This window comes from Grampus griseus (assembly GCF_964374135.1).
Source record: "Grampus griseus genome assembly, chromosome: 19".
In the NCBI taxonomy this organism is placed as follows: Eukaryota; Metazoa; Chordata; class Mammalia; order Artiodactyla; family Delphinidae; genus Grampus; species Grampus griseus.
The window spans coordinates 45,568,568-45,592,344 of NC_139013.1; the positions used below are offsets into that span (position 1 = coordinate 45,568,568).

At 48.7% G+C, this 23,777-nt stretch overlaps 1 protein-coding gene across 1 annotated transcript; it reads right to left on the bottom strand.

The window, feature by feature from the left end:
* Nucleotides 1–1,597: 1,597 nt before the first annotated feature.
* On the bottom strand, nucleotides 1,598–15,997 carry LOC309836272 (C-type lectin domain family 18 member A-like). The gene is made up of 12 exons (XM_082676182.1): nucleotides 15,805–15,997; nucleotides 15,094–15,185; nucleotides 12,601–12,840; nucleotides 6,303–6,400; nucleotides 5,761–5,882; nucleotides 5,476–5,583; nucleotides 4,910–5,002; nucleotides 4,416–4,522; nucleotides 3,696–3,825; nucleotides 3,232–3,328; nucleotides 2,232–2,323; nucleotides 1,598–1,775 (listed from the first exon to the last, which is right to left on the bottom strand). The coding sequence occupies exons 1-12, from the start codon at nucleotides 15,941–15,943 to the stop codon at nucleotides 1,738–1,740; spliced, it is 1,356 nt and encodes a 451-aa protein (XP_082532308.1). The 5' UTR covers nucleotides 15,944–15,997; the 3' UTR covers nucleotides 1,598–1,737.
* Between the last annotated feature and the right edge of the window lie 7,780 nt (nucleotides 15,998–23,777).

Below are 23,777 nucleotides of genomic sequence, written 5' to 3' on the forward strand. Positions count from 1 at the left end.
GGACTTTTGGGTTGTTTCTACCTCTTGGCTATTGGCTATTGTGAATAATGCTGCTATGAACTTTGTGTTTTAAGGATTTATTTGAGCACTTGTTTTCGTTTCTCTTGGGTACATACCTAGGAGTGGAATTGTTGGGTCATATGGTAGTTGTGTTTAATTTTTTAAAATTAATTAAGTTATTTATTTTTGGCTGCGTTGGGTCCTCGTTGCTGCGTGCAGGCTCTCTCTAGTTGTGGTGAGCAGGGGTTACTCTTTGTTGCGGTGCGTGGGCTTCTCATTGCAGTGGCTTCTCTTGTTGTGGAGCACAGGCTCTAGGTGCGCGGGCTTCAGTAGTTGTGGAATGCGGGCCCTAGAGCGCAAACTCAGTAGTTGTGGTGCACAGGCTTAGTTGCTCCGCGGCATGTGAGATCTTCCCGGACAAGGGATCGAACCTGCATCCCCTGCATTGGCAGGTGGATTCTTAACCACTGTGCCACCAGGGAAGTCCTGTTTAACTTTTTGAACAATTGCCAAACTATTTTTCACCATGGCTGCACCGTTTTACATTCCCCAGCAATGTATGAGGGTTCCAATGGGTCCCCACCCTCATCAACACTTGTTATTGTGTTTCGTTGCTAACAGCCACCCTAATGGGTGTGAAGTGGTGTCTCACCGTGGTTTCTATTTGGATTTCCTAATGACTAGTGATGTTGAACATCTTTTCATGTGCTTATTGGCCATTTGTATATCTTCTTTGGAGAACTGTCTATTCAAGTCCTTTGCCCATTTAAAAATCATTGCCCTTTTGATAAATTCCTTTTCTGCCATGACTAGCCAGGGCTGTTTCTATGTTTCTATTGGCTGCAACCAAGAACCGTGACTGATCTGCTTCTCCCGGTTCCATGGGCCCAGGCCACACTTGTACTGATACTTCCAACCAGCAAAGCAACTCGATGTTCGCACATAACAGTGTGCATTCTGGACGCTAATGGTAGCACCTCCCATTCTTGCACCTGCCTGGACTCACCCTCTCACCACTATAGGGAGAGGGAGGAGATGGCGCCATAACAGACCCCAGTTCAGATTATCACAAAGAAAGAAGAGACAAGTAGAAGCAAGCATAATTAATAAAGGAGGAGGTGTGAACAGAAACACAAAGCTGACAGAGGCGGTGGTGAGAGGAGCTGGAAATTAGGGATGCAGACAAACAAGGCTTCTAAATCTGTGCATTATTCAGGACTAAGAGTCTGAAAACCTCCAGAGGGTGGCCTGGGTCATGTGGGCGAGCAGGGATGGGACTGAGGTGGCTGGGAGGAAACCAGTCTTCCTGGGATCATTCTGGGTTGTCTGAATTCCCCTTCACAATGAGCATTCACAAGTCCATCTGATCCATAACTTAGTTTAATCCTTTGTGGGGTGCATCCTGGGCAGCAAGGAACCTCTGTCTGCCCCAGAGGGTCCAGCCCAGATGGAGGAGAGTGGTCTCTTCTGACCACTGCCCCGGACTCCTGTTTCAGTGCCTAATTAAGACCAATCTTCCCACTCAAAAGCAGGCTAGGGGACCCCAGGCTCCCCTCCTCCTATACCGGGCTCTCCATCGGCCTCACTTGTACCCCCTGCCCCACTTCCTGAAAGGTCTGAGGCCTCTTTGGCTGTTGGGCCTGCAGTCCTAGCCCAACCCTTGTTCTAAACAGGTGGGCAGAAGGGCAGGTAGGGCTGTGCATCCAGGTGCTGGCAGGGGAGAGGCATGGGTGAGCCTCAGGGCCCTGGGTCCCACCGGGAAATGTGCTCCTGAGCTGGAAAGGAAGAGAACAGAACAAGGGTCAGTGACAGCCCAGGCGGTCCTGGGATGGGGACCCTGCTACACTAGGTCCAGAAATAGCCATGATCCCACTTGCAGCTCCAGATCCTTCTAGCAGGTGCTGCTGGGGGCTGATTCTGGGCTAGGTCTCACCTCTGTCCCCACCATAGTTCACTGTGCTCTAGGGAATCAGGGAACGCTGAAGAACCCGATGGGTCCCCATGTGGCAGCTTTAGTGACAGGAGGAAAGGGACCTTGGTGAAATCCCCAGCCAGGCTGTAGTTCTGGTCTTGCCCCTGCGTGGCTGAGCCCAGGCCAATCTCCCTCTCTGTGCTTCAGGGGCCTACAGGTCCAGCGAGGCCCTGAGCAGGATGGCCCTGTGTGCTCAGACACTCTAGACTGTTCATCTGGATATCCCCAGGGGACAGGGGAGCCGTGGGAAGGCCCTCACCAAACTGGCAGATGTAACGGTTTCGGGTTTTACAGCGCTGGTCGTTCCAATTGAAGGCGGCCGATGCCTGCAGTTCCACACAGTTGCCAAACCTGCCAAGATTGTCGAGTGCTCAGGGTGGAGGAATGAAATTATGAGTCCTTAATCCTCCCCCACAGTGGGCCACCTGCACCTAGGGAGGTGCCTCTTGGGTGCCCCCTCCCACATATGGGGCTTCTGGGAGCCAGCCCCAAGCCCATGCCTGCACTTCACAGCACTGCAGCTCCTCTCTTCTCGGGGTGCAGTGGGGACAGCTCCACCCACCGCTGCAGCCCTCAGCCATGCCGGCCACTGCAGGTGGGGGCAGTGGGGTTGGAACAGACAGGCCCACATCTTTCCTCCCAGCAGGAGAAGGTATGCCTGGGGGCCCACCAAGCCGGCTTCCTCTAGGGATGGGCCAGTGGCCTGGGCATGGCTGCCATCAAGGAGGTCAAAGGAGAACTGGGCGGGGTATCTGGAACCTTGGTGGCCACACAGCCTGACCACCTCCCCCCTGCCCTGGGCATTCCTGGGCTTTGAAGACCAGGGCTGGGCCTCAGTGCAGGTGGGCCAGTGGGCAGATGTGTGCAGGAGTGGACGCAGGTGGGTGGCCAGCTAAGGAGGGCAGAATCAGTGTATTGATACAGGCAGAGGAGGCACGGTGTGGGGGAGGGATGGATAGATAATAGAGAGATGGAGAGACAGCTGGAGGGATGATGGGGACTGTGGATGGATGAAGCCTTCTTGGGTTCCCTCTCTTTTATTTGAGCCCCTGGAGGTCAGGGATGTACCTCATCTCAGCACTGGGCCCACAGCCAGCTGTGCCCAGACTTCCTGGCACCTGGGCACCAGGTAAGGCCCAGACCCTCAGGGCGCTCAGCCAAGCAGCAGGCAGGGTGGAGGTGGTTCAGCGGTGTCTGAAGGCTCGGCCAGCAGGCAGGTGAGAAGTGGGCACAGGGGAGGGAGGGCACCCCAGACTCACCCCTGGTTGTCAGGCTGCCCAAAGGCAAAACTGGTGAAGGACTGGTGCTCCCCGGTGGTCCAGCGGAAGGAGTCCTTAGCGGTCTTGTAGGTGAGCCCTGAGTCACAGCAGCCAAGGCTGGCCTCACACCCGAGATCCCTGGGCCCCGCTGGCAGCCCAGGCTCCCTGCGATGAGGGCCTGAGCCCAGAGCCTGCTGCCCAATGCCTGTCGACCCCCAGCCCTTAAGCCCCCTTCCCAGCACTTCCAGCCCCTCTGGTGGCTCTCCCTCCCTTCGGCTCTCTCTGAAAGGAGTCACCAGCTTGACTACTGGCCCCATTCTGGGCCCCAAGCCCTCACCACACCCTTACTGCCCGCTGGTAGGTGCTCTGGGTTTCCACGGCCCAGATTCCTGGAGCAGTGTGAGGCATCCCAGCCCCACGCTCACTGCATCCCTTCCCGCTCCACCAGTCAGCCAGGCACTCACCGATCCAGAAGTTCCTGGTCTCAAAGTCATTGTTGGTCACCTCGTTGGTGGTCTCCAGGCGGCCCAGGTAGAAGGCGAGGATGTCCTGCACTTTCTGGCTCTCAATCTGGGCTAGCACCCCGCCCTTTCCCTGTAACCCCCGCTCCGGGTCATTCTGGCCCCAGAGCTCAGGCCAGCCCTTCCTTTCCATCCTGCCACCCATCGTGGCCATGGATGTCCAATCTGTGTGCTGGCCGGGCTGTCATCAGCCCCCCAAAGCCTCCTGCCTCTTAGAGCAGAGTCCGCCTTCTCTTCTCTGCCCACAGCTCCTCTGTCAGGGTCCCACACTTGGAAGGGTTTTGTTTCACCTGCTCAGTGTCTTTAATACATTTGGATTGGTTGCCAACATTAATAAATTGAGAGCTCAGTGAAAATCTGCATTTCTGGTTCTCTTGAGAAATTCCAGGTCCTGGCCTCCCTGAACTTGCATTCCTGCCCGGCAGCCAGCAGTTCGAGTTGAGTCAAGGTGGCCTCTTAGATGGGGGTTGAGTGGGGCCTTGTCCCTGGGTCCCTCAGCTCATTAAGTGACCTCCTGGCTTCCATGGGCCTCTGAGTTGTAACCCCTGCTTTATACTAAAGATGAGAGTCAGGAGAAGTCAAAGGAATTCATCTCTTAGCCCAGGGTCCCTCTGTTAAGAACCCGGGGGGACGGTCCCTGGGAAGGCAGGGGCCAACCATTACCTGGCATTTCATCTTGGCTCCGTAATAGGTGTCTGCCTCTGAAGACACCATGAAGCAGTCTCCATCGATCCTCAGGTCACAGGTGTGGAAGGGAAAGTGCACCTTGGCTGGGAGGAGGGAAGCCTGATTTTGTGTGTGGGTGCCTCAGAATCATTACCCTTCCGGTCCTGCCAGGATGTTAAGCTCAAGGTACCCCTTCCTCTGGCCACCAAGCAGGAGAGGGGGTTGGGGTCAGTGGTGTGCTGGTAAATGTGTAACAACCAGCTCTCCCTCAAAAAAAAAAAGTCTATGATTTTAGCATTGCCATTCCTGTGCTGGTGTAAAGACCCCCACCATGGCCAAGTTCAAGCTACCACTGTGACGTCACTGATCGGGGAATGGGGGAGAGGTGCGTACGATGGACTCCTGTGAGCTGGTCCGAGCCAGACCCAGCACCAGCTGAGGGGGTCCTGGGAGGGGCTCGTCTTGTCGGGGGGCTTTGCGGCAGGACTCACTGGCACACTGGGCTCCCCCATAGCCAACATCACAGACGCAGGAACACTCCTCTTCCCGGAACCGGCCATGCACGCACTGCACGCTGCACCGCACTGCCAGGATGGGGCAGGGGAGGGGACGGCACTCAGCTGGCAGCCACTGGGCCACAGGCTGCCCCTCACAGGCCACGGATGTGCGCAGAATGGCCAACCACAACAAGAACAACCCCTGCGCCCCAGAGATGGAAACCATCTGGGCTCCCAACCGCTGCCACATTTGGCATCTTTGGTTTGATCTTGTAGAGAGAAGCAAATCGGGGTTTGGGAGTGGACCTGCTCATGGTCACAGAGCTGGGGGGTGGGGGACAGTGGGAAAGGAATCCACTTCTGGATCCTAATACTGTCCTCCTCCCACCATCCCAGGGCCTGAGGGGCCGATCTGATTTCACTTTGAATTCCCTGCACAGCGCAGGGTCTGGCAGACCGTCGGTGCTCAGTGAATGCTTATTGGATGAGGATAGGCTGTGTGAGGATCCCTCCCTGGGTCCCCCGGGTGGTCACAGTCCAGAACTCCAGGCGCCCCTCACCTTGGCAGTATCTGCCTGTGTAACCCGGGGGACAGTGGCAGTGGCAGGTGCTGAGGTTGAGATGTCCGTGGTTCCGGCAGCTCATGCGACATGGGTTCCTGGGGACCTCTGGTCGGATGAGATGGAAACGCTGTGAGGGCACTTCTCCCCGGCAGGCCAGGCAGGTGCCTCCCCGAGTGCTGAGGGCCAGGGCTTCTGGGACAGTCCCTCAGGATGCTGCCTGCCTCCTCCAGGATCACCAGATCAAGCCGCCCCAGCCAGAGGCAGGCAGGGTGGGGCACTTACCACACAGCCCCCCTGCGTGGTCCCAGGCTTTGAAGCAGCCCGAGACGCTGGCTGTGCAGAGCGAACACCAGGCGCCCTTCTTGTAGGGGACGATGGTCTTCCCGTTGACCTCCCAGTTGCCTCTGTGAGAGCAAGCAGCAGAGGCTAGAAGGACCTGGCCTTGGGCCTTGCTGCCTGCCCCACCAGCCCCTTCAGCTCTTTCCGGCCCAGCCAGGAAGGCAGGGAGCTGGGAGAGACAGGGAGATTTCCTAGGAAAGAAAAGATGACCTCCAAACTAATACTGGGCAGATGCCCTGAACGCTGGGTGGTGCCTCCAGGAAGGGGCGTCTGAGAAGAAGCCACATTCTGCGTGGCCAGAATCTTGGGTGCTGCCCACTTCTGCACCCTCTCCCTTTCCTCCTTTTTCCCTCTCCCAGCAGGGGTGCAGACCAAGGGGTAAAGGCCTGTGGGTGGGTGGGTGAGTGTCTCACCCTGGGTGACAGCATCCCCTACCCCGCAGCCCAGCAGGGGATGGCAGGGCAGCTGCCATGGAGGAGGCTTACCCGGGAGAGTAGGCACAGACAAAGGCTTCCATCTCAGCCTGGGCCCCAGAGCAGGGATGCCGCCCACAACCCAGCTGGCTCGAGGTGGCCCACACGAGCTGCAGGAGACACAGTGGCTCAGAAACCCTCTCAGGGGCCCCCTGCACTCCTAGTCTGGGGACCAACAGCCTAGATGATGCTCCCCTGGGAAGGGTGGACACAGCTCTTGCCCCAGGCCAAGCAGATAAACAGTTTTGTCACCTCCCTGGGGACCCCAGGAGCAGTAGCTGTGCTGGGCAGGGATATAAGGATAGGTGGGAATAGTCTAGAAAGGCCTTCTGGGTCGGGAAGTGAGGGTCAGCAGATACCTGAAGGGAAGGGAGATTGTGGATAGTGGAGGAGAGTGGGAAAAGAGACTTGGACATCAAAGGCCTTGTGATGACTGAAAAAATGGCCACAACGCTTCACTTCTCCCTACAGCCCCCTCTTTATAAAATGTGGCTTTGCAGTTCTTTGCATCAACAGGAGGAATCTCTTTCCCACACCTTGAATCTGGCTGGCCCTGTGGCTTCTGTTGGCCAACAGGATGCAGGAGAAATGATATTGAACCATTTTAAACCTAGGCCTCAGGAGACCCTACAATTTCCGCTCATTCTCATAGAACTCTCATGCTCAGCCACCACGTGAACAAGGCTGCTGGAGGTTGAAGAACCTTATAGGGCAGAGATGAACCAGTTGAGGCCACTCTAGACAGCCAGCTCCCAGCCAACGCAGCAGCTGACTGCAGTTGCAGGAGTGGGCCCAGCGAAGACCAGAAGAAACTGTCAGCTGAGCCCAACCCAAACTGCCAAGCTGCAGAATCGTAAGATGCTATATTTGGGAGTAGTGCGTCATGCAGCAACAGCTAACAGATACAGGTCTTTAATAGTATTCAAAACTAAGATTTAGAGTTTTAGAATCAGTGACAACCTGGAAATAGCACAAATGGTCAATACACAGGAATAGCCAAGCAAACTCTGGTAGCCACTAAAAATGACCAGCATGAGGCAGGGAGAAATGCACATGTAGTCATACCTATGTATCCAACAATTAGAGAATATGCATTCTTTTTAGGAGTGCGTGGAACTTTTGCAGACACTGACCCCTCAGTAAGCCACAAAGCAAGATTCAATAAACACTCAATAACCAACATCCTACAGGACACATTCTATGAATTCAATGCAATAGAATGTAAAGGAAATAATTTACTATTATTATTATTAATTAAATTTAAAAAAAAATTTTTTTTGGCTGCGTGGCTTATGGGATCTTAGTTCCCTGACCACGGACTGAACCCAGGTCCTGGCAGTGAAGGCATGAAGTCCTAACCACTGGACCACCAGAGAATTCCCAAGGAAATAATTTAGAAGTAAGTAAAGGAGAAAACATAGTTTGGAAATTTAAATATACACTTCAAAATCAAAGACAGCATCATAATGGAAAATAGGAAACTCATAGACCTAAGTGACAATGAAATCACTAAATTCCAAAACTTATGGGATGTAGCTAACAGAGTTTAGAGGGAAATTGATAGCTTTAAAAGGCATATACCAGAAAAGAAAAAGGAGTTAAAATTAATGAGTTAAGAAAGTAGATGAAAGAAAATAATAAAAACAAGGGCAGAAGGACTTCCCTGGTGGCGCAGTGGTTAAAAATCCGCCTGTCAATGCAGGGGACATGGGTTTGATCCCTGCTACGGGAAGATCCCACATGCTGCGGAGCAGCTAAGCCCATGTGCCACAACTACTGAGCCTGTGCCCTAGAGCCTGTGAGCCACAACTACTGAGCCCACGTGCCACAACTACGGAAGCCCATGCGCCACAACTACGGAAGCCCGTGCGCCTAGAGCCTGTGCTCCGCAACAAGAGAAGCCACTGCAATGAGAAGCCCGCACACTGCAACGAAGAGTAGCCCCCACTCTCCTCAACTAGAGAAAGCCCGCGCACGGCAACGAGGACCCAACGCAGCCAAAAATAAATAAATAAATTTTTTTAAAAAAGAGCAGAAATTAATAAAAAGAATAAAGTTGTGGATGGGTGGAAAAAAGAGAGAAGGAAAACAAACAAAAAACTGATTCGTTAGAATAGACAAACCTATGGGAAGACTGGTAAAGAACAAAAGAGAGAAGGCACAAATAAATACAATCGAGAATTTTAAAAGGACATAGCTGCAGACACAGGAAACATTTAAAAAATCTGTTTAATTCTAGTTTAAAATCTCTGTTAAATGACCGTTAGCACCAACAAACTGGAAAATATAAAATGGATAGTTTCCTAGAAAACAGAACTTGGCAAAACTGTCTCAAGAAGAAATAGAAAATCTGAAATGATCTACGACCATTTCTAAAAGTTGAATCAGTAATTAAAAATCCATGGATACATACACATGCACACAAAACAAACAATCAAAAAATAGAACAAGGCCCAAATAGTTCTACAGAACAGTTACAGCAAATATCATAGAACCTATTCCAGGAAACAGAGAATGAGGCAAAACCTCCAACTCATTTTATGAGGTTAATATAAACCAGGTGAGGGCAGAACGAGAAAAGAAAATCAGAGGTCGATTGCACTATCAAATAGTATTTAGGAAACCAAATATAGCAATTAATTAAAAACAACAATAACACACACACACACACACACCCTACATCGCTTTATTTCGCATCACATCATATACACAATGGAATACTACTCAGCCATAAAAGAGAATGAAATTTTGCCATTTGCAGCAACAAGGATGGACTTAGAGGGTATTATGCTAAGTGAAATAAGTCAGACAGAGAAAGACAAATACTGTATGATCTCACTTATATATGAAATCTAAAAAATACAACAAACTAGTGAATATAACAAAAAAAAGAAGCAGGCTCACAGATATAGAGAACAAACTAGTGATTACCAGTGGGGAGAGGGAAGCAGGGAGGGCAGTATAAGGGTAGGGGAGTAAGAGCTACAAAATATTAGGTATAAAATAAACTACAAGGATACATTGTACAACATGGGGAATATGGCCGGTATTTTTTTTTTTTTTTTTTTTTGGCTGTTTGCGGGCCTCTCACTGTTGTGGCCTCTTCCGTTGTGGAGCACAGGCTCTGGACGCGTAGGCTCAGCGGCCATGGCTCACGGGCCCAGCCGCTCCATGGCATGTGGGATCTTCCTGGACCAGGGCACGAACCCGTGTGCCCTGCATCGGCAGGCGGACTCTCAACCACTGCGCCACCAGGGAAGCCCAAGGCCAGTATTTTATAATAACTATAAATGGAGTATAACCTTTAAAATTTGTGAATCACTCTATCGTGTACCTGTAGCTTATATAGTACTGTACAACAACTGTACTTCAATACAAATAAATAAATAAATATGAGTCATGAAACTGTGAGCTGATAATTGTTGAAGCTGGATGATAGGTAGATGGGGGTTCATTATATCACTTTGACTGCTTTGTATATATTTGAAATTTTCTATAATAAAATGTTTAAAATACGTGACCAGGAAGATGTAGTGTCATGTAACAGCTTTGTACACACACAAAAAAATTATTCATGTATTTCATCACTGTAAATAGTTAAGGAAAAACCTTATAATTATTTCAATAGATGCACAAAAGGCATTTGATAAAACACAAAACCTTTCCATGACTTTAAAAATCCTTAACAAACTTAGATTAGAAAGAAATGTCTGGGGCTTCCCTGGTGGCGCAGTGGTTGAGAGTCCGCCTGCCGATGCAGGGGACACGGGTTCGTGCTCTGGTCCAGGAAGATCCCACGTGCCGCGGAGCGGCTAGGCCTGTCTATAACCTGATAAAGGCTACTTATTAAATTCATATGAAAGAATCAGGAGAAAGAATCAAGAATAGCCAAGAAATTTTTGATAATAATAACATGGGGGATTTTCCTGTCAAAACTTTTTATAAAGCCATAATAATTAAAGCACATATATGCAGGAGTAAACAAAAAAAGCAACAAAATAGAAGAGAGAACTCAGCAACAGACCCATGTGGATATGTGAGCTTGGTATATGGCTGAGGTGGCATTAGAGTCTGTGGGGGAAAGATTCAGTTCTTAATACAAGAAGTAAAAAAAAAAAGATAAAATTGGGCTTCCCTGGTGGCGCAGTGGTTGAGAATCTGCCTGCCAATGCAGGGGACACGGTTTCAAGCCCTGGTCTGGGAGGATCCCACATGCCGCGGAGCAACTAGCCCCGTGAGCCACAGTTACTGAGCCTGCGCATCTGGAGCCTGTGCTCTGCAACAAGAGAGGCCGCGATAGTGAGAGGCCCGCGCACCGCGTTGAGGAGTGGCCCCCACTTGCCACAACTGGAGAGAGCCCTCGCACAGAAACGAAGAGCCAACACAGCCATAAATAGATAAATAAAATTTTTAAAAAGGCAAAATTCCTTTAAAATAAAAAGATAAAATTAACTCCAATATCACTAGATGGCTTAATGACTTCAATATGAAAAAAAGGAAAACATTTGAACTTTGGAAGAAAATACAGGAAGAATATCTAGCTGATGTCAGAGTTGAAAAGGATTTATTTCTTAAACATGATACAACAAATGGATGAACTATAATGAAAAACAAGAGAAAATTGATTACATTAATATTAAAATCTTCTGAAAGATTTATCTTATAAAAGATAACATAAAGAGAAAATACAAGCCATATATTAGAAAAAAAGTATCTGCAACCAATATGACCAACAAAAAGTACAAAGCATATAGCAAAGATGCTTACAAATTAATAAGGGAAAGATGAAATTAAAAGGCAATGAAAAGAACAGAAAAGAGGCTCAGTCCCACATGTAATCAGGGAAATGCAAATTAAAAACAGAATGAGGTAGCATTTCACAGCCTTGAGTTGGCAAAAATGAAGGAGCTGACAATACTCCTTAATGAATAGAGTAAGAATGGGGAGTGAGAACTGGTTTGTGGGCAGGAGTAGAGTTGGCGACATCACTTTGGCAATAGCTACTAAGGTTGTAGGTGCGTGCTCCGTCTGACCCAGCCATTCCCCTTCCAAGTATGTCCTAGAAAAAGTCTGGACACATATGTACAAGAGGACGGGAACTAGAATTTGTGCATTTCGGTATGACTTGGGATAGTAAAAAAAAAAAAACGTGGAAGTAACCCAGATGCCTGTAAATTGCAGTTTATTCATAGTGAATCACACATGCATGCTCAGATCAACGGAAACAAATCTTACAAATGTGGTCTGAAGTGATAAACACAAATTGCAAAAGGAGACGTACAGAGAGAGCACTTAGGTAGGATTTAATAACACACAACCCACTTGCACAAGTAGAAAAGGTATCAAAACCCTTCCACGTGTAGTAAAGGTATTAAAACATGCTTGGGGAAATTCCCTGAGGGACCAGTGGTTAGGACTTGGTGCTTTTACTGCTGGGGCCCTGGTTCCATGCATGGTCGGGGAACTACCCTCGGCCCCCCCCTTAAAAAAAGAAAAGAAAAACAAGGAATTCCCTGGTGGTGCAGTGGTTAAGAATCTGCCTACCAATGCAGGGGACGTGGGTTTGATCCCTAGTCCGGGAGGATCCCACATGCCGCGGAGCAAATAAGCCCATGCACCGCAACTACTGAAGCCCACGCTCCTAGAGCCCGTGCTCCGTAACAACAGAAGCCACCGAAATGAGAAGCCCACGCAACTCAACGAAGGGCAGCCCTCGCTCGCCGCAGCTAGAGAAAGCCGGCACGCAGCAATGAGGACTCAACGCAGCCAAAAATAAATAAATAAATTAATTAATATAAAAAATGTTAGTGTCATGCAAAACAACAACAATAACAACCCTCTACCCTGCAAGTTGACACATAAAAGTAACCATTAAAAAAAAGAGAAAAACATGCTTGGGATTTTGCCTGTGTTTTCCAGTGCTGGATCCTAGTACATAAACGATGCCAGTTACAGAGAAGACATTCAACAAATTTTGTTGAGGGGGAAGAAAAGGAAACATGGGGTGTTTCACCTGGACTTCAGCAAGGTTACCTCGGGAGGGACAGAGGAAAGGGCAGAAGGAGGGCTTACGCTTAGTTTTGTTTTTTTAAGAGATGAGAAACAAATATAGTTAACATTTTCTAATGCTAGGTAGTGGATAAGAAGGAGTCCATTATTTGATTTAGCTTTGAAATATTTCATATTTAAAGCTGAAAAAAGTAAAACTAAACAAATGGGAGGAAAAGCAACCACCAATTTTAGGACAAACTGCAGACCTCTGAACTAGCCCAGCAGGGCAGGGGCCTCAGAGCCGGTACCCGGGCCTCACCTGAGTGTAGTGGGTGCAGGTGGCATTGGGGGCACACTCGGCCGCTGCCTGGCTGTACTGCTGCCCCTCTGAGAACCACAGGCCCACCACGTGGATGAAGGACGCCGAGCTCACGGGCAGCAGCTGCACATTCCAGCCCACTTGCGGGGTAGCCCGGGGGACAGAGGCTGGGCTTGGGGCTGGGGCGCCACAGAGGGCTGCCCTGGTCTGGGCCTGTTGGGCCAGGCTCTCGCTCCAGTCCTGGGGGAAAGGAGCGCAAACAGCAACATCAGCAGGGGACCCTGGCCCAGGCCTTAGTGATCCAGCCCCCCCACCAGCACATCCAGAGGTGCTGGTCCTGCAGGGAAGAGACCCCAGCCCAAACAGGGGTCCTGCTTGGCGGCTTGAGTGCTCTGAGCTGCTTTCACCGCCTTCACTGGGGCCAGGGAAGGTCAGACAGGACCTGCAAGGGGCGCTCCAAGGTGGTGTTGGAAAAGCACCTGTCCTGTCTGGACCCCCCACCCAGAGCCCGGCTCCACCCAGGACTGACGGCTTCCATCCTTCTGATCCAGTGGCGTGTACCCTCAGGCCCCGCCCACTAAGGGGGATGGGTGTTCCTGGGCGCGAGGTGCCAGCCCACGTGATAGGATGGGCCTCTGCCGTAATTTTTCCCTTCTGGTAATGGGAGCCCTGGATAGTGCCCAAGCCTTTCAAACTGGTTCCGTGTTAGGTAAAACTGACCCTGGCCATTGTCAGAAAGGCTCCCTCTTGGCTTCCCTTCTGTGATGCAAAAAGTCGCAGCAGCCATACCGCTGTGTCTTATTCCCTAAATCTGGTTTTGGAGTACACAGGGGCACCAGCTGGGAGTCAGGACCGGAGAGGGTGTAAAGGTCTCCAGGGCCTCAGCGCTTTGGTCTCAGCAAGCAGAGTTCTCTGGAGTGGGCCTAATCTGCTCTTCCCACCACGTACCAGCTGCCCTTTTCCCTACCCCCATCCAACAGCTCCCCGTCCTCTGAAACGGGGGGCTTAGCAACCAGGATGACATGTGTCACCCGATCGTCATGCCCTGGTCCAGCCCAGCCACCTCATTCCAGCTCTGTGACCTCCAGCAGTCTGCTAATCTCCATGAGACTCAACATACGCTTCTGTAAAATGGAATAATAGCTTCTGTAAAATGAAATAATAAGGTGGGTGTTCCCTGGTGACCTAGTGGTTAGGATTCTGGGCTTTCATTGCCATGGCCCAGGTTCAGTCCCTGGCCGGGGAACTGAGATCCTGCAAGCCGTGCCGTGTGGCCAAAAAACAAAACAAAACAAACAGATAATAAGGTACCCATAGGGTAAGATTGTGTGAAGATTAAATGGATGCAGAGAGAAAAGTGCTGCACTTAGGGCCTGACCTGCAGCAGCCCGGGCAGATGGTGGTTGTGATTTTACTGCTGACGGGAACTGGAGCTGGGAGCAGCGGGGACTGCGTGGGGCGCCTCAGCAGCCCGGACCACCCCCAAGGGCCTCAGCCTCCACTGGGGTGCCCAGGGCCAAAGCTGTGGGTGTGACAGAGGCTGAGTGGTGGGGCTCCAGTTGCATTTTTTATGAAATGCTGTTTTCTAAGACTTTGGCAACAGGACCATGGGAAGTGTAGAAGCTGACCGGAGCAGCCTCACACCGGGCACTAGGGCTGGGAGTGTGGGGATGAGAGCCAGGACCTGGGCCTGAGGAGGGGCAGAGCCGCCGCGAGCAGGGAAAGGGGGAGAGGCGACCCCCCTCCTGCCCACCCCACCCCCACCTCCTGGGAACCTGACCCTGGAGCTCTCAAGGTCGCCACTGCTGCGCCAGCCTCAGAGGAGTTTATGGGAAGCAGTCATGGGGAACCCTGCCTGCCCCACACTGCCCCTCCCTCGCTCCCTCGACTGTTACCATGGGAGGGCGCAGCTGGGGTCCCATACTACGGGGCAGTGTTTCTGGGCCCCAGGATGACACCTTCAACCCTGAAGCCCCGAGGGAGTGGTGGGAAACCCTATACCCCGCTCCCTGGCCCCCAGTGAATGAGCTGGGAATTGGGGAGGGGGCCCCTCCTAGTCGCCTAGACAAACTGCTGAAGAAGCAGTGGGTCTGGTCACACACAAGCCTCACCCCTCCCACCCCCAGCAGGATGCTTCTCCCTCCCTGACTAGCCTCCAGTCCTGCTGGGACTCTTTTGTGATGCTCCTGTTTCTTGGAGGAGGGGACCCCAGCTCTTTCCATGTCTTCTGGTCTCCGGGGCAACGGGAAGGGATGCAAGGAAAAGCCCAAGGGCTGCCTTTCTGGGGGAGGGGGAAGCAACGGCCCCCCTCCCCCCCTGCGCCCCCCCCCCCCGACCCCGGCAACCAGGTGTGGTCCCAGAGCGGGAAGTTGGCTGGCCGCTGCCCCACTCTGCCAGGTGAAAGGGCACCTGGCACTGGCATGGCCTCCTCAGTCCTCTTCAGGGTTGCCCCTCCAGGTGCCCCCTTGGCCAGCCCGGGTTGGGGGTACTCACCATTCTCTGCATGTTGGCTGCAGGGGGATGGACCCGGCTGCGCAGGCGGTTGTGCAGGGAGAGGAGCAGGAAGCTCTCCTTCTTGCTCAGGGCTGGGGCGGGAGACACGGTCAGGCCACCTGAGCGGTGGGACCTGGGCCCGGCCCCTGGCGATGGGGCGGGCGTCACCACGGCAAGACGAGAATGCAACCCTGCACTTATGGAACGAGTGATGGGACAGGACGATGGTGGGTGTGTATGGGAGGACCCGGGGCAGAGGCATGGGGGCATAGGGAGTTGTGGAGAATGCAGTGGGGCTGAGACAGAGAGACAGGTGTAGGCGTAAAGGAGCCTTAGGCTGAGAGCTGGGGGTGGGGTGATAGAAGGGAATGGGGGCCTGGGGGCTAGGTGTGAAGAGGGGTCCAGTCCTGGGCTCGCAGCGGGCCCTCTGGCTGGGGCTCCTCTCAGCCACTGAGTCTCTTCTGGGGTCCCTGCTGCAGGCTCCCAGTGTTCTTCCTTCACCCCCAAGCCTGGGCCCACTCCCCTTCATCCTTCTGCCCCAGTCCCAGCCTCCTCCATCCATCTCCGGCCCCTGGACTGTTCGAGGGTGGCTCTTTAAATCACACCAGCCTGCCCAGGGCTCAGGCCTGGGAACTGGCTTCCAGAAGCCCCCTGGGACCCTCTGCAGAGCTCATAGCTCCTCCACTCTTTCCTCACCCCGCAGCCCCTTACCTCCAGGCACTGGAACCTGCTTCTCCTGTAGCTGGAGTGGGCGCACCTCTGCCCAGGTCATGCCAAGGAGAGCCAAGAGTACGGGCAGGAGGCCGGGCCGGTGGCCCCCCAGCCCAGGGGAGGGCTCCAGCCTCAACATGGGCCTGCTGGGTTCTCTGGGCTCTGCCCGGCTCAGCTGTCCAGCTCGCTTCCCAGACTGGATGGAGCTATTCACAATCTCTAAGAGTCAGGCTGGGCTGGCAGACAAAAGGGGGAGGCTGGTGAGTAATCGGTGAGTCCAAACAGCCTCCCTTCCTTGGCGCTGGCATGAAAGGAGACAGACAGCTCCAGTCCCGGGACTCCCTCCCTCCCTCCCTCCTCTGGCTGCTGGCCTGGTCAGCCCACCCGCCCGCCCGCCCGACAGCCAACCGACCAACCCACCGAGTGGTTCGCAGCGACCCCGTGGCCCCTGCTAATCATTGCAGGATTATCAGAGCCCTCGGGGAGCCCTCGGAGAGCCCTCGGAGACCCTGCTGATTGGCCCGCAGACATTCCAGGGCTGCAGATTAACGAATAATGGCTGTGCCCACGCTGGAACAGTGTCCTCCAGGCCCATTGGCAGCTTCTCCTCCCAGCCCCAGGCCCAGGCAGGCTGCGGCCATGTGCCCTGCGGGCGGGCAAGAACTGGGCAAGACCCCAGGGGAGTTCTTTCCTTTCTTGGGAAGCCCCGTCCCAACCCCCAGCCATGAATTAAACATAGGCGGATGGTAACCGCACACCAGTCAAGCGCCACTGGTGGGTGGGGGCACTGGGGCAGTGGGTTTGTAGGGGAGTGGGCAGGGGCTGCCCCAGGGGGAGGAAATGGGTACCTTAGGACAGTCTGTCTGGGTCGTGTGCGGGGCTGGGTCCCAGCCCTGCTGCCCCCCCAGGCCCACCCACGTGACTGCAGGCTAGGAGAGGGCAAAAGTGAGAAGAGAGCACGTGATGCCCTTGGCTGACTCGAGTCCTGCTGGGAACAAGTCGGCCTCCGGACAAACAGGCAGCAGGGCAGCCAGTTGCCATGATGCTCCGGGGCCTGGCTGCAGCCAGCACAGTCCCACTGGAATAAGCTGAAGAAGATCTGCACCATGGCCCACATTTCCTAGAAAATAAAATTTGTCCCACAGGCCACAGCCAAATGCCCACATTCCCCTCAGGGCAGATCAGAGGTTATTCAGCCATCCCAAAGGACAGCCCTGAAAGCCAGGTACTTCTTCCTTCTGGAGTTTGAGTGACCCCTGACCCCTGGGCCAGCACTCTCTCAGAACCAGGTGTCAGTTCCCTGGAAGCTCTGCTGAGAGGCAAGTGGGCTTGGCTTTTGAGGGGGAAACACGGATGGAATGTGGATACCTTTGTGGATGTTGGGGAGTGGAGACAGGGCCAGGCACAAGGACCCCTAAGCCAGTCTGGGGTTGGGGATCCCCCTGTAATACCCAGGGCCTGAGGAGTTTCTTCTCCTTCAAACGCATGACCAGACAACCTCAAATTCACCCTGTCTGGGTCCCAGCAGTGCTTAATAAAACGGAGTTTACAAAGCAGCTTCCAATATGTGAATTCAGTTAATTGTTGCAACAACCCGGGGCAATAGAAGATGAGGAGCCCATGTTTTAGATGCGGAAGCTGGGCTCAGCGTGCCTGAGGGACTTGCCCCAGGTCACCCGGCAGGCACATGGTGCATCCCAGCTAATCCGGGGGCTCTGTCTTCACATTCATTCCCAGACCCTGGTGCAGATCTGCTTTAGTTCACATCACGGCCCTTTGAATTCAATTCCCACAGCCCTGCTCTGCACCAGGTAACAAAAGACCCAATTCCTGCTCCTGGGCTTTGAAGATAAATGTGGCTAGTTTTCCTGTAGTACAATGCTGGGCACATGACACAGGTGGGAGGAAAATATATTTTGGGGCCTGGGGTGGAACAACTTTTGAGCGGCCCTGGCTCACTGTAAGAGGAGGCCGGGGCGAGCCCGGCTTTCAGGAGCCAGAAGAAGAGAAGCTGAGCAGAGAAAATACCAGACCAGACATCTGAGGGCCTAGCTTCTATCTGAGGTGCTGTCTGTGACCCTGGAATTGTCACTTCCACCCTGGGTCTCAGTGTCCAATTGTGTAAAGCAGGGGTGACAATCTCTCTGGACTCCCTAACTAGGGCATTGCACTTTGGTGTATGTAATATTTCCTCCTGGGTCCAAACTTTTTACAGGAACCTGCTGAGTAGTTGTAGTGGGGTTTGAGAATGGGCATCCAATTTCTTGCAAGACAAATTTCCCCGATAAGCAACTTCTATTCTGATTTCTATCACCATAGGTTAGTTTTATTTGTTCTGAATTTCATATAAACAGACTCATAGAATATACACGCTTTGAGGCCTGGTCTCCTTTGCTCCATGAAATGTCTGTGAGATTCATCCATGTTGTTGTTTAGTATTAGTAGGTTGTTTTTGCTTTTGTCATTGTTGTTGCTCTAATTGATGGTAGTGTTTCATTGTATTTTCATTCTCCTACAGATGGTTATTTGGCTTGTTTTAAGCTTTTGTTTATTATGAATAAAGTTGCTATAAACATGATTGAACAATTTTAAATTTTCGTTTAATAAACATGTATAAAAGAAAGAAAAGACAAAATTACCCAAATCCTGAAGGAAAGAGGGAACATCATCACAACTGATCCTACAGAAATCAGAAGGGTTGTAAGGGAATATTAAGAGCAACTTTATGTCAACAAAATAGACAACATAAGAACAATGGACAAATTCCTAGAAAGACAAATTATCAAAAGTGACTCAAGAAGAAATAGAAAATCTAAAAAAAAAAAAGAAGAAGAAATAGAAAATCTAAGTAGATCTATCACAACAAAAGAAACTGAATGAAAAAGACTTCCCACAAAGAAAAGCTTAAGTGCAAATGGCTTCACTGGTGAATTCTGTCAATATTTAAGGGAGCAGTAATACCAAACATACATAAACATTTTCAGAAAGCAGAAGAGGAGGAGGATTTTCCAACTCATCTTACAAGATCAGTATTATCCTGCTACCAAAGCCAGACAAATATATCTCAAGAAAAGAAAACTATAGATCAATATCACTCATGAATACAGACACAAAAATCCTGTGAGGGACTTCCCTGTGGTTCAGTGGTTAAGAATGGTTAAGTGGTTAAGAATCCACCTTCCAATGCAAGGGACGTGGGTTTGATCCCTTGTCGGGGAGCTAAGATCCCACGTGCCGCAGGGCAACTAAGCCTGCATGCCACAACTACTGAGCCCGCATGCCACAACTAGAGAGAAGCCTGTGCACCACTACAAAAGATCACGTGTGCTGCAACTAAGACCCAATGCAGCCAAAAATAAATATTTAAACAAATAAGCAAAAAATAAATTTAAAGAAATCCTCAATGAAATATTATAAAAATGAATCTAGCACCATAAAAAATGATTAACACCATGACCAGGTAGGATTTATTCTAGGAATGCAAGGTTGGTTTAACATGTAAAAGTCAATGTAATGCACTGTATTAATAGAACAAAGGACAAAACCCATATGATCCTCTCAAAGACACAGAAAGAGCATTTGATAAAATCCCAAACCTATTCCATATGATGATTCTCAACAAACAGAAACAAATAGAAAGGAAATTCCTCATCCTGTTAAAGGGTCCCTGTTATGGACTAATACAATCTGCATCCCCCCAAATTCGTATGTTGAAATACTAATCCCAGTACCTCAGAATGTAACTACATTTGGATATAGTTTCTTTGGTTTTTTTTTTTTTTTCTGGTTTTTTTTTTTGCTGCATTGGGTCTTTGTTGCTGAGCACGGGCTTTCTCTAGTTGGGGCGAGTGGGGGCTTCTCTTGTTGTAGAGCACGGGCTCTAGGTGTGTGAGCTTCAGTAGTTGTGGCACGTGGGCTTCAGTAGTTGTGGCACGCAGGCTTAGTTGCTCTGCGGCATGTGGGATCTTCCTGGACCAAGAATCGAACCCATGACCCCTGCGTTGGCAGGCGGATTCTTAACCACTGCTCCATCAGGGAAGTCCTGGACATAGACCCGTGCTCTTATAAGAAGAGGAGGTTAGGATACACATACACACAGAGGGAAGACCATGTAAAGACACAGAAGATGGCCATCTGTAAGTCTAGGAGAGACCCTCAAAATAAACCAACCCTCTTGACACCTTGATCTTGGCTTTCTAGCCTCCAGAATGTGAGTAAATAAATTTCTGTCGTTTAAGCCACTCAGTCTGTGGTACCTTGTTATGGCAACCTAGCAAACACATACAGCCCCTATGGAAACCCTACAGCTAACATTGTACTTAGTGGTGAAAGACTAAATGCTTTCCCCACTAAGATCGGAAACAAGGCAAGGATGTCTACTCTCACCACTTCCATTCAACACTGTACTGCTGAATGTGCAATTAGTGCAATAAGGCAAGAAAAACAAATTAAAGTCATCTAGATTGGAAAGGAAGAAGTAAAACAGTCTTTATTTGCAAATGATATGATCCTGTATTTAGAAAATCCTAAGCAATGTTTTAAAAAAAAAACCTACTAGAACAAAGGTCTCAGGATACAAAATAAATATATAAAAATCAAGTGTATTTGTGTAAACTAGCAATAAACAATCCAAAAATGAAATTGAGAAATATTTCCTTTCACAATGGCCTAAAAAAGCACAAGACCTAAGTGCATAAGGCTATAAAACATTGCTGAGAGAAATGGAAAAATATCTAAATAGATGGAGAGACATTTCATATTTATGGATTAGAAGACTCAATATTGTTAAGATGCCAGTTATTCCCAGATTCATCTACTGATTCAATGCAATTCCTATCAAAATCCCACAACCTTTTTTTTAAAAAAAATATTTATTTTTGGCTGCGTTGGGTCTTCATTGCTGCACGTGGGCTTTATCTAATTGTGGTGAGCTGGGGCTACTCTTTGTTGCAGTGCGTGGGCTTCTCATTGCGGTGGCTTCTCTTGTTGTGGAGCATGGGCTCTAGGCGCGCGGGCTTCAGTAGTTGTGGCTCGCAGGCTTAGTTGCTCCGCAGCATGTGGGATTTTCCCGGACCAGGGCTCAAACCCATCCTGCATTGGCAGGCGGATTCTTAACCACTGCACCACCAGGGAAGCCCGCCTTTTTTTTTTTTTTTTTTTAAAGAAAGTGAGAACTGGATCCTAAAATGTATGTGGAAAGGCAAAGGAATTGGAATAACCAAAACAAATCTGAAAAAGGATAAGATGGGAGAACTTATACTACCTGATTTCAAAACTTGCTATGAAACTATAATAAACACAACTATGTGGTATGGATAAAAGATAGATATATAGATAAAGGGAAGAGAATGGACACTCCAGAAATAGTTAAATTTATGGTTAATTGGTTTTTTAAAAATTTTGTTGGAGTATAGTTGATTTATAATATTGTGTTCAATTTCAGATGTACAGCAAAGTTATTTGGTTACACATATACATATATCCATTCTTTTTCATATTCCTTTCTCATATAGGTTATCACAGAATATTGAATAGAGTTCCCTGTGCTATACTATAGGTCCTTGTTGGTTATCTGTCTTATATATAGTAGTGTGTGCATGTTAATCCCAAGCTCCTGATTTATGCATCCCCCAACATTTCATCTTTGGTAACCATAAGTTTGTTTCGATATCGTAAGTCTGTTTCTGTTTTGTAAATAAGTTCATTTGTATCATTTTTTAAAAATTAGATCCCATATATGAGTGATATCATATGATATTTGTCTCTGTCTGACTTACTTCACTTAGTATGGTATCTCTAGGTCCATCCATGTTGCTGCAAATGGCATTATTTTGTTATCTTTTGTTCTTTATATATATACACACACACACACACACACACACACACACACACACACACACACACACACAATGGAATATATATACCATGAAATATATGCCAATGGATGCCAGTGGAATATATATACATCTTCTTTATCCATTCATCTGTCGATGGACACTTAGGTTGCTTCCATGTCTTGGCTACTGTAAATAGTGCTGCAATGACCATTGTGGTACATGGCTCTTTTTGAATTATGGTTTTCTCTGGATATGTGCCCAGGAGTAGGATTGCTGGATCATATGGTAGTTCTATCTTTAGTTTTTTAAGAAACCTCCAGACTGTTCTCCATAGCGGGTGTATCAATTTACTTTCCCACCAACAGTGTAGGAGGGTTCCCTTTTCTCCACACCTTCTCCAGCATTTATTGTTTGTAGATTTTTTGATGATGGCCATTCTGACCGGTGTGAGGTGATACCTCATTGTAGTTTTGATTTGCATTTCTCTGATAATTAGCGATGCTGAGCATCTCTTCATGTGCTTTTTGGCCATCTGTATGTCTTCTTTGGAGAAATATCTATTTAGATCTTCTGCCCATTTTTTGATTGGCTTGTTTGTTTTTTTGACATAGAGCTGCATGTTTGTATATTTTGTATATATGCATTTGTATATATTTGGAGATTAATTCCTTGTTGGTTGCTTCATTTGCAAATATACATTTTCTCCTATGGTTAATTGATTTTTGACAAAGATGCCAAGACAATTCAGTGGGGGAAAGGATGATCTTTTTAACAAGTGGTGCTGGGACAGTTGGATATGCTAAATCATGAGATTACACAGCTACTTCACATCATACACAAAATGAATTTCAAGTGGGTCATAGACCTGAGTATAAGAGCTAGAACTATAAAACATCTAGAGAAAAAATTGGAGAAAATCTTTGTGACCTTGGGTTAGGCAAAGAATTCTTAGTTATAATACCCAAAACACAATTCATAAAATGAAAAATTGATGAAATGGATTTCATAAAAATTTAAAACTTTTGGCTTTGAGAAGTCACCATTATGAAAATGAAAAGACAAGCCACATAGAATATTTACAAATCATATGTCTGATAAAGGATTTATATGCAGTACACAAAGAACTCTCACAGTTAAACAAAGAGAAGACAAACAACCAATTAAAAATTGGGCAAAGATTTTAATAGACATTTCACAAAAAAGATATATGAATGGAGACCAAGCACATGAAAAGATGCTAAACATCATTAGTCACTAAGGAAATGAAAATTAAAACCACAGTGAGGTACCACCACATATCCAGTAGATTGACTACAGTCCAAAAGACTGATGATACCAAGTTTTAATGAGATGTGGTCGAATTGGAACCTGCATGTATTGCTAGTGTAAATTTTACAGCCACTTTGGAAAACAGTTTGGCAGTTTCTTAAAAAGTTAAATATATACTTATCCCCAAACCCAGAAATTCCACTTCTAGTTATCTGCCCAAGAGAAATAGACACACATGTCCACACAAAGACTTATACACAAATGATCATAGCATCATTCGTAATAGCTCAAAGCTGGAAAAACCCAGATTTCCATCAAAAAGGTGAGCTGATAAACTGTGGTATATCTATATAATAGAATATCATTCATCAATAAAAGGGAACAAACTTTCCCCCCAGCTTTATTGACATATAATTATCATATAAAGGAACAAATTTTGACACATGTCACAACATGGAGGAACTTCAAATGCCTTTAGCTAAGTGAATGAAGTCAGACACAAAAGATGATATATTGTATGAGTCCATTTATAGGAAATTTCTAGAAAGGGACATCTCTAGAGGAGAAAGGTCAGTGATTGGGGATGAAGATGGGAGTAGGGACTGACTATAAATATTTATGAGAGAACTTTTGGGGATGATAAAAGTATTCTAAACCTGGATTGTGGTGAAGGTTGTACAGATGTATAAATTGACAAAAAGTCATTCAAATGTACATATACAGTGGGTGAATTTCACAGAAGATAAATTATATCCTAATAAAGCTGTTTAAAAAGCAAACAAATAGTAGGAAACACTTACCAAATCGTTTTATGAGTCCAGCCTTACACTGATACGAAAACCAGACAAAGATATTACAAGAAAAGTA

What these genes read in the sequence shown, in the direction of transcription:
- LOC309836272 (XM_082676182.1), bottom strand. Translation starts at nt 15,943, where the DNA reads ATGTTGAGGCTGGAGCCCTCCCCTGGGCTGGGGGGCCACCGGCCCGGC. An exon ending in GCAGGTTCCAGTGCCTGGAG is followed by an intron (nt 15,186 to 15,804) that starts GTAAGGGGCTGC and finishes CTCCCGCCCCAG; the next exon opens with CCCTGAGCAAGAAGGAGAGC. An exon ending in CCACGCAGGGGGGCTGTGTG is followed by an intron (nt 5,584 to 5,760) that starts GTAAGTGCCCCA and finishes TCATCCGACCAG; the next exon opens with AGGTCCCCAGGAACCCATGT.